This window comes from Crocodylus porosus, unplaced genomic scaffold (genome assembly GCF_001723895.1).
Source record: "Crocodylus porosus isolate Cpor-Errol unplaced genomic scaffold, CroPor_comp1, whole genome shotgun sequence".
Classification (NCBI taxonomy): Eukaryota; Metazoa; Chordata; order Crocodylia; family Crocodylidae; genus Crocodylus; species Crocodylus porosus.
In genome coordinates, this window is record NW_017728916.1 from 6,111,726 (window position 1) to 6,122,393 (window position 10,668).

At 47.7% G+C, this 10,668-nt stretch overlaps 1 protein-coding gene across 1 annotated transcript in view; it reads left to right on the top strand.

Annotated features, from left to right (window-relative positions):
* Nucleotides 1-669: 669 nt before the first annotated feature.
* Nucleotides 670-10,668, top strand: part of LOC109310952 (transmembrane protein 47-like) — a 23,569-nt gene continuing 13,570 nt past the window's right edge. Inside the window, exon 1 of the mRNA XM_019536327.1 lies at nt 670-1,005. Coding sequence (XP_019391872.1) covers nt 810-1,005 — 196 coding nt within the window. The 5' untranslated portion in view covers nt 670-809. The remainder of the gene's footprint in view (nt 1,006-10,668) is intronic.

The window sequence follows — 10,668 nt, forward strand, 5'->3', positions numbered from 1 at the left end:
GAAGGGCCCTGACTAAACTTCCTCTGACCAGATTTTGTAGAGCTCAGCACCACATGTGCCACGTGATCGTAATCAGCTGCTGAGGCAGTGTTCTTGCAAATCTGGGCATGTAGAGCAGAGCAGTCTGGAAACACTGGTCACATTTCAGTTGCAACCCTTCTGGGAAATCCCAGCCTGAGCCTCCCCTCTCTAACAGCAAAGTGCCTGCAACATTAACGGGGATCCAGATTGTAGCCGTATTGGTCTATAGGCAAAAGGAATCAAAACTCGTGGCAGAGGAGATATCTTTTAACAGATCGAGTAGATATTTGCAAACGCGCGCGCGCGCGCACACACACGCTTTCGGGCACAGGCACCCTTCATCAGACATAGGCGATTGCAAAGATTGTAAAAGTTCTTCTAGGTAGAAATGAAAAATCACGTCTCACACATTAGCAGGGAACTATTTTGCCCTCTTCTCCCCTAAGATTTTATTGTGATCGGGAAGCGCTGGCTGCCAGGCTGGTTGCGGGATGTGTCCGTGTGCGGAACTAGAAACAAGTGGAGAGGCAGACAGAAAACTAAGCCGCGAATCTCTGGCGCGTTTCAGCAGCCTGAGGCTCCTCGGAATCCAGGTGCCTTTAGGACCCCGAGGGGCCCTGGCGTGACCGCGCCCGAACGGAGCGGAGCTCGGCGCCCCGCCCCTGCCGCCGCTCGGGGCGGGGCGGGGGTGCTTGTGCGACCCGCGCGCAGCTCTGCAAACTTTGCTCCGTGTCCCCAGCCTCCGAGCCCGCCGGAGGCAGCCCGGCGTCCGCCTGTCACCTGCAAGGATGTCCACGGACGAGGTCTACGTCTTCCGTCCCTTCAAACTCATTGCCTTGTTCTGCGTTTTCATCGCCCTCGCCTTGGACGTGGTGGCCCTGCTGAGTCCCGCCTGGGTCACTTCCGAGCACTACTCGCTGTCCCTGTGGGAGGCCTGCAGACAGTCCACGGATGTGTGGCACTGTCTGTCCACCTTAAAGACAGGTAGGAGCAGGGTCCCGGGGCTTTCAGCCTCTGGGGGGCAGCTGCAGAGGGTTTCCTGGCCGCTGAGCAGTACCACATAGAGCCCTGACTGGTCCATGTCTTCCAGGGCTGGGCTGGGTGGCACTGGGGGTCCTGACCAAGCCCCTGATCCCAGTAATCCTTTAACTGCTGGCAGAAGCGTTTGGCACTCAGTGCCAGCACAGAACAACGTTCTCCCGGTGGAACTACGGGGGGAGAACGTGGGTCATTGCGCATCGTGACCCGTCCCATTTAGGCGGCTACATTACATTGAAGGCATGGGAGTCTGGGCACAGGGGCCTGTTTGAGACCTGTGTGATTTTGACTGGTTGCCTATTCCACTGTGAACAGCGCAGCTCAGGACATGGTGCCTCCAGACCTAACAAACCGAGCTGACTGGAAGTGGGCTTCAGAGTGGCATTGAATGGACTGTCTGGTCTGGGCATACAGTGGAAAGCACTATGAACCTGGCAGGGTGGCACTGTGACCACTCATCTGTAATATGCCATGAGCTGGTGCTCTATTGGTACACCAGAGTGAAAGTGATTTTTAGGTGATGTCTGTTTACATATTGAGACTTGCCTGCTTTGCCATGGGTTGTGCAGCTGGGAACTAAGAGCCTCTTGCCTTATCTTTGGAAACTTCCTGCCTTAGGGATCCCTCTGGCTGCTGCTACCGTGGACATGAATCTTAGGATGTGTGGTAGCACAGGGCTGGGCTGGAGGCTGCATCTCTTGGCTCCTGCATGGAGGGAGAGTGGGGCATGTATGCGTTTCCTAAAAGGGACTATTGGAGTGAGAGCAACAGGGGCAGGATGGTCATTACTTGTCTGCAAGGGGAGTGCCTTTCCAAGAAACCCTTCCTGCTCTCAGGCCCACAGAGGAAGAACATAGCAAGACAGATTAAAGAAAGTGGATTCCTCAGGGGATGGGATGCTCAAAGGGGAGTGATCCAGGAGTAGACATCAAAACTCTTCACTTAGCTAAGTTGTAGTATTGACTAATGTACAGAACACCAGACTGTTACTCAGGAGAACAGAGCTCTTTTCCTAGATCTGCTGCTGACCTGCTGTAGTCTTAGCAAGTCTCTGCACCTCCATTCCCCATCCAGAAAATGGTGACAATGATCTCAACCTGCTCTTGTAAAGCGTTGTGAGCTACAGATGAGAAGTGCTGTATGAAAGAGGTTTGGTATCACTAAATGAGGAGGTGTGGCCCAATTGAAGAATTGCTGCCTGGCTTGAATTAGTAATTGAAATCAGGCAGCAGTGGGAATAATGGGAGTAATGGGAATCTGCTTACCGGTTGGAAAAGCTGAGCATGCTTTGTCCTTTCCTATTCACCCCACTGCACAGGCAGGATAGCTACATTTGTTCAGAGGAGAGAGATCTTATAGGTGCTTTGTAGCTAGCTGGAGCTTCCATGTATGGCATCACGATAAACACACAAAGCTTTGTTAACCCTGGACTTAACACTAGACTGTCTAGGGATATGGCATCAGATGCAGGGAAGAACAGCATATGGGCTTCACAAAGAAGCTTTGGTAACTTTGGTTTCCAGACCCAAGGCTGCCATTGGATCAAAGGAGAAACATGGTAAATGGGACCAGCAGAATTTGTTACAATGATATTGGCCCACCCTGTACTTTGCACTATAACGATGCACATTCTCCTTCCCACATACAGCTCAGTATTTCCCATCTCTCTCTCAAATGGAAAGTCCATTCAGGACATTGATTCAAGAATGGAAATAGCTGAAGTTAGAAGAGCCCAGGAAAGTGTTGACCTTATGGGCTAGAAAGCTTTGATTCAACTTGCTGCTTTTTGCTGTGGGATTTTTGAGAGTTATTGATTCAGCAAGCTTCAAAGGGGAGACACAAACTTGAAATAAGGTTTTTATATTTGTCCCAAGGTAAATGTAGTTTTAGCTTCTGCATCTTCTACCAACTTGAGATTTTTTTTTCCGATTTACTTAAAAACAAGTGTTTTCCCCTCTCTTATTGTAGCTGTGTAAAACATAGACAAACAGAGAAAACTGGCTCATAGTTTCCTTTGAAGAAAATGAGATACAAAATAACGATAGAGAAAAAAAGATTTCTGTTCTTCTGGTTATACTGTGGAGAAATCCATCTCATGGCAGAAAGCTCTCCTCTCACAGTTTTTACAAATTTAACTATTCTGAAAATATCCCTTTCTGAGCATGATGGGCCCACCTGTCCATTTGCCTCTCACTTGTGCAAAAATGGTCTGACATCAGTGCTGGGGTGAGTGGCAAGATCTGATCTGACAGTGTTTTATATCTGCCTTGGACAGGCATAAGTGATTACACTCTTAACGCACAGACCTCCCTTAGCAGTGTGTCAAGCCCCATATAAGAATGGAGCCTGCTGTGGTGATGCTAACTAGAATAAAATGACAGACTCTCAAGTCTTATGCTTCAGGGAATAAGCAGAACAGTTGGAGGTGAAAGAAACAACTCTTACGGTATAACAAATGTTTCTGTGCCTTCCTATGAAGAAACAGGCATTGACTATTGTCGCATGAGGCACTGGACTAGGTAGACCATAGTTCTCCCTTGTATATATTGCAATATATATTCCAAGTGTTCACAAAATAAAACGGGGGTCTATAATAGCACCCAAACCAGAACCCAAAACCCCGCCTTGTTCAGAAGGTTTCACCTTATAGATTTTATGGCCAATGGGGCTATTATGATATTTTAGCTTGTTTCATGGAGAAGGTTAAATAACTGAATTTCACTGTAACCTGCAATGGGGTATATGGATATAACTGACCTTCTCTTGCAAGCGGCTAGTGGAGAGTGACCTCTGAGCTCAGGCTGAGACCCCACCACATGCCCCACACTGGCTAGTTGGCCCAGTGCTGATGGAGATGGTCTAAGGAACACAAGGGAGGGGAGAAAGAAATGCATTTCTAGGCACTGGTATGTCACCTTCTGTGTGACACATACTAGCTGCCTGCTTGCACCATCTATCACAACTAGACTTGGTTCATGTTGACCTCATTAGCAAATGTCCAGCTCTCATGAGAATTAGAGTAGTGAGCAGGAAGAAACCCAGATGAAAAATATTTCTGTTTGATTCATTGTCTTTAGGATGTAGTGACATGGGGGAAGAGGGATAGGTGGGAATGCCTGCAAGTCACTTTGGGACCAATTCACCTTTCACGGTCAAATCCCTGTTTTGCTGGCTTAAAGGCTGCCTAGCTGTAAGGAGATGAAGAACAAGAGGTTTCTAAACTCCCCGCTCTGGGGTCTCTTTTCTTGGAAAGACAAGCAGGAATAATAGGCCAGGAGTTGTGGTAATGGGGCAGTGAAAATGGGAGGCAGGAGGGGGCAAGGCTTACACTGTAAACCTCTTTTCTCTTGTTCTTTGTTAACTGCAACTCAACCAGAAAATCTCTGGTGGGGGAGAGTGGGGCTAAGGAGCTAAAGTGGGGAAGGGATGGAGGAAAGTGTGTTTATTTGTCTGTAGTAGTGGAAGGAGGGCTATGCTGGCACGGGAAGGGGAGCAGATATGTGGTATTCATTATGCTGACTCTTCTGAACTTGTGATTTACACCCAGCCCTGCAGCCAACCACCTGCATCAGTCTCACACAAAGCAAAGGGGCTGCAGCTCCTCACAGACACTATTGTCCTATTTGGGATCAGGAGACCCATTTCAGAACCAGGCATTCAGAGTAACTAATCTAGGAGCTGCATGCTGCTACCTCAATCTCTAATCTAGTCCTCTGCCATATAGCTGCTTTCTGATTTTAACAGGCCCATGTTTACTGATCTCATTCTCAACTTCTTTGCTCTTGTGTGGGTATGTCTACATGTGCATTAGATCTGGAAGCAGTTTACTCATGCGTAAATGCTCCTGGGCAGGCATTTGCATGTGCAGGGAAGTGGGAGCAGATTTGCTGCTAATGGCAGCAAACTGTTACCACTTCCTGTGGCCCTGCAGTGGGCCCCTGCTGCTAGCCAAGGTGCTGGCAGGGAGCACTAGGCCAGGACATAGCTGTCTCGTGGTCCTAGGCTGTGATGTTGCACCCTGACCCTGGGAGGCTGCCTGCTCCCAGGGTGGGGACAATGTCCCCCGCCCTAGTAGCAGGGAGCTCCTTTCCTGATCTACTGCTGGGGTGGCTAGCAGCTAGCTCGCTTCTAGTGCCCCACTGGTGGATCAGGGCAGGGAGCTGGGACCTACCCCACCCCTGCATCTCTTTCCAAGCCCGATGACCTGATTGCTGTACAGGGCTGGGACCTGCCCCTTACCAGGACAGTTCCCAGCCCCAACTTCACAATCATGGGGCAGAGGCTGGGGAGCCTTTTCCCCACCCAGCTCCCTGAGGGTAGAGCTGGGTGGGAAACAGGTTGGGGAGCCTGTTCCCTGCTCAGCTCCATGAGCATGGAGTTGGGTGGGGGATAGGCTGAGTAGGAAACACCCAGCCTGTTCCCTACCCAGCTCCTTGATCATGGAGCTGGGCAGGGAACAGGCTCTCCAGCCCCCACCAGCAGGGAGCTCCCAGCAGCAGCTCCACGACTATGACTATGGGGCCAGCACTGAGAGATCTTTATCTCCCAGTGCTCCAGCTCTACCTATTGTGTGGTCAGCCCTGGGAGATAAGGATCTCCCAGCCTGTGCCCTGTGACCCTGGAGCTGGCTCTGGGTATAAGGATCTCCCAGCCCCCACACTCCGATTGCAGTCTTGGAGCCGGGGTCTTGGAGCTCCTTGCTCCTGCAGGAGCATAGGGACATAGTGGGTCAGGTGGTGAAGACTGCCCAAGCAGCAGGCAGCTCCCTGGGGCAGAAAGCAATCTCCTACCTCCTGGTGGCTGGCTGACCCAGGTGTCTACCCAATTGCTACTGGACATTCAGTAATCACAAATAAATTTGCTACTTGTATTTGCAGGTAGCAAATTTAGTCACGATTACCAAGGCTTGTTGTGTGTGCGCATGTAGACAAACATGCTTACTGCACAGTAAACTATGCTTCTGCGCAGTAAAACATCTTCTGTAGATGCCCCCAGTGTTGAATTAAGACTGGTGACTAGATAAAACTTCATTATATTCTAATTCACTTCCCTTTCATAGAAGTGTTTTGCTTTCACATCCATAATACATTCAAAGTCTAATGTAAGAATGGACCATTCAGTCATCTAATCTGACCTGTATTTTGCAGACTGTTACATTTCATCCAGTTTTTGTAGGGATTGTCTGTGACTAAAGTGTCTATTCCAGAAAAGCATCCTGTCCAGATTGGAAGATGTCAAGGGATACAGAATCTGCTATTTCCTTTGGTATTTTTCCTGATGGTTAATTGTCATCACTTTTAAAGCTTTGTGTCTTATTTGAATTTGTCTTAAAGCTTTCTGTCTTATTTGAATTTGTCTTAATTTTTCAGACATTGGTTCTGGCTGTACTTTTCTCCACTAGGTTAAAACATGCCTTTTGGTATCTCCCTGAACAGGTACTTAGCTACTGTAATCAAGTCACTTCTGGATTGTTTTTGACTAAGCTCAGATTTTCTCAGTGTAAGGCATTTTCTTCAGCCCTTGAATGCCTTTTATGCTTCTCTTCTACATTTTTGCCAGCTTTTACACATCCTTGGTACAGTCCCTTTTGCAATGCAAACAAGTGCTCCTGAAAACACCTTGGAAGCTGGAATTTTGTGGAAGTTTCCAGTCTGTTCTAAGCCAGTGGCAACTGCTTTCTGGGTGGGATCTGAAGCTGAGATCAATGTCACTTGTAGCTATGAAAGACTCCTCAGAGGTGCTCAAAAGAGTAGGAGGAATTTAATTGTATGTAATGTTTATGGTCTAGCTTAAATAATGTAGTGTCATTGGGAACTGCCTAACATCTGGTTCTCTACCTAATTAGTGTTGGCACTCTGGTTTGAGATGTAACAGTCCTTGGTTTTCAAGCATTAGGTTCCTTCACGAGACATACCTAATAGGTCCCAACCTCCTCTACCTCACCTGGGGTAACCTTTTGCATGCCAAGGCGTGCATGGCACAGATGTTTCCTGGGGACAAGTAGCAGTGGCACAAAGTGTACCAGAGTGGCTAGGATTCAGAATGACCTAGACGAATTGGAGGATTAGGCCAAAAGAAATGTTACGAGGTTCAACAAGGACAAGTGCGAAGTCCTGTACTTAGGACAGAAGAATCCCATGCACTGCTACAGGCTTGGGACCAACTGACTAAGCAGCAGTTCTGCAGAAAAGGACCTGGGGGTTACAGTGGACAATAAACTGGATATGAGTCAACAGTGTGTCCTTGTTGCCAAGAAGGCTAACAGAATACTGGGCTGCATTAGAAGGAGCATTGCCAGCAGATGGAGGGAAGTAATTATTCACCTCTCTTCTGCAATGGTGAGGCCACATCTGGGGTATTGTGTCCAGTTTTGGGCCTCCCACTACAGAAAGGATGTGGATAAGTTGGAGAGAGTCCAGTGGAGGTCAATTAAAATGGTTTGGGGGATGGGGCAAATGACTTCTGAGGAGAGGCTGAGGGAACTAGGCCTATTTAGTCTGCAGAAGAGAAGACTGAGGGGGTATTTGATAGCAGCTTTTAACTACCTGAAAGGTGGTTCCAAAGCGGATGGAGCTAGACTGTTCTCAGTGGTGGCAGATGACAGAACAAGGAGAGATGGTCTCAAATTGCAGCAAGGAAGGTTTATGTTGGATATTAAGAACAACTTTCTTACTAGGAGGGTGGTGAAGCACTGGAACAGGTTACCTAAAGAGGCAGTGAAATCTCCATCCTTTGAGGTTTTTGAGGCCCGTGTTGACAAACTCCTGGCTAGAAGAATCTAATTGGAGTTAGTCTTGCTTTGAGCAGGGTGTTGGACTAGATGACCTCCTGAGGTCCCTTCTAACGCTAATTTTCTGTGACAGTATGATTATTATAGCAGCTTTTATTCAGGCATTATGGACAGCTGAAGAGAGCAGCTGATTCTCTTAATGGTGATTCTGTTAGGACCTGTCATTCCAGGGTACCGTTGGGAGTGTGTTTCAGCTGGTAACTGACTCACAGTTCCTTTAACTGGTTTTGGCAACTCTGGAGATGGAACAGTCTGGTTTGTTGGCTGATATAGTTGGATCCTGTGCCAAAAATTCATTAAAACTTGCCCTCTGAGAAATACAAGTGGAACATGGCCCAGGTGTTTGATTTGAAGCAGAAGCAAATTGTTGTACCTATACTCTTAAACAAATGCAAAGTATAGATTGAGGATTATGAGGCCAGAAGGGAGCATGGCAATCATCTTGTCTGCCCTCCTGTGCAATACAGACTGTAGGACTTCCTTGGATCAACTTTTGCTTGAACAGGAGCATACTTTTTAGAGAAACAGTTGACTGCCTTTCAAATATTTGTGGAATTTGAGATGGTGAATGCAGCTGTACATCTGAGTATTACTGGGGGAATTAACTTCTCCACTCTACCTCTACAGCTTCCACCTTGCTCTTTGATTGCTCGTACTATTGCCCCTACCAGGTCTTACACCTGGAGTTTTCTCTTTTTCATACAGTAGTGAGTATGCTCTGTGGCTGGGCCCACAAATAGTGTATTCTACTGGGAATCCAGAGGTCTCATTCTGTTGACAGTTCTGCTGTGGCTGTATGCGACAAGTCCCTTCCTTTCTGTGTCTCAGTTTACTCAAAGTTTACTCAAAGTTGTGATGCTGCCTTTCCTCTGCAACAGACTTTCACATTTCTGGATCAAAGGCAATAGAAACCCATCTCTTTCCATTCTCTGTGCAGTTTCTACTGACAGCTGATATAAGCCATCAGTAGAAGGCCATGTATATATGTGGCCCCCTGAATGGCACAGTTTCAGAGCTTTGTGTAGCTCTCTGTCAAGGCACGCCCCATCGCTTCTCTTGCACATGACATTTGTTATGCAACTGTGTTATACAACTACCTATCCCATCTCAAATCTGTTCCTCATTAAGTGGAGACATATTTCTTGCATTCCCCATCCCCCTGCCCCACACCCTCCTAGTCTGTCAATTCCCTGGTAGGATCTTTGACATCTATTAAGATTAATGGAAAAATTAGATCAATGACACCCACTGGGAAGCAGAAACTGTTTCCCTGGGGGATTCTGTGGGAGGACTCCTGGTCTGTGCAGCTGAGTCCATGCCCAGTCCCTTTCTGCTCATTGGCCTTTTTCCACCTCTCTGTTTATGAGGACTATTTCAGAAATGTGTTTTCCCCTTTCTCATCAGAGCTGTGCTGCTTCCCTTCCAGATGGAACAGGTCTGTCACCCCTGTCTTTATAAAGGTGTGACAGAACTGCCATTGCAGGTAACACAGACATATGACTTTTCTGAAGCGTTCCCTTTCTCGTGTATTTCCTTGCTTGATAATAAGTACTAGCGTGCATTGATGTTCATTCCACCCTGCCAGTTTCATTGTGGGTGTTCTTCATTGCCACTGGTCGTTCTCATCCTGCCGTCCCAAGGCAGGGGTCAGCAACCTGTGGCTCACAGGCAAGATCCAACCCATAGAGTCATTCTGTGCAGCTTGTACAGCTGGGGCTTTGGCAGCATTTCAGTGGCTGGGGGCTTTGTTCACATGGTGGCCAGGCAGCAGGATGAAGCTAACAGCAGCCAGGTCAGAAGGGCCAGCCCACCTCAGGCCGACTGGGTAATTTTGCCCTGGCACTCTTGATGTGTTGCCAACGCTATCCTAATGGGATGTCTTCATTGCTGAGGTAACTTGGCTGACTGGCACCCAGATCTGGGAACCTGAGTTAGATTAGCCCAAATATCAGCAGCCATGTTGCAAAGTTAGCATGTATTATCTGGTGCTGTGTTCACCCAGATATGGCTTGCACTTCTGGGGCCTAGCCCATGGTTCTCTGTATTGCAGTAAGCTGAGCAGCTGTAATTATCTTACAGTGACTTGTACAAAAACTTATCTGTCTTTCTGGGTACCCAGGGGGATTTTGGAAAGGCACTGGGGAACAACTAACAGTCAGTGGTTCTCGCTGCAAAGCTAGCAGCCTACCAACCTAAGGGTAAAACCTCCTGGGTTTAACCTGCAGCCCTAGATGATCCAGCTAGGCTGGATCAAAAGCATTGTCAAACTCAAGTTGATTTTTTATGTGTAGATGGTGGCTGGAGGAGGGGAATGGAGTAACCCTTAAGCCAAGAGCCCAGGGCAGTAAAGGCACCCCAGATGGCTGCCTAGCTTCCAATTGTTAAAGCAGCATGTACTTACTACTTATTCTACCAAAGGAGTCACTGCAACCTTATCTACTAAATAAATGTAATTCATCTCCCCTACTTCTCCCTGGTTCACTTAGTCAGTTGCTAAGGGCACAAAATTAGGCTTGTGTTCTTTGGGGCATTGAGGTCACAGGACTGATGGTTGTTGCCTTCCCATGGCCAGTTTGCCTAAGACTCTCCAAAGGAATTTCCAAAGTTTCTGGGGGGTTGTGGTGGGACAGCGAGCCAACTCCAAAGTGGAGCCAATCCTCTCTGGTTACCCTCTTTCCCCTGTAAACACATCACAATTCCCACAGTTGAACTGCTTCCATTTGTGCTAATGTGTGAGCCATAGCTAAATGATACAGATTGTTATAGGTACTGGAATAGCAAGGAGTGCTCTGGCACATTAATGGAGCTGAGTGGGACCT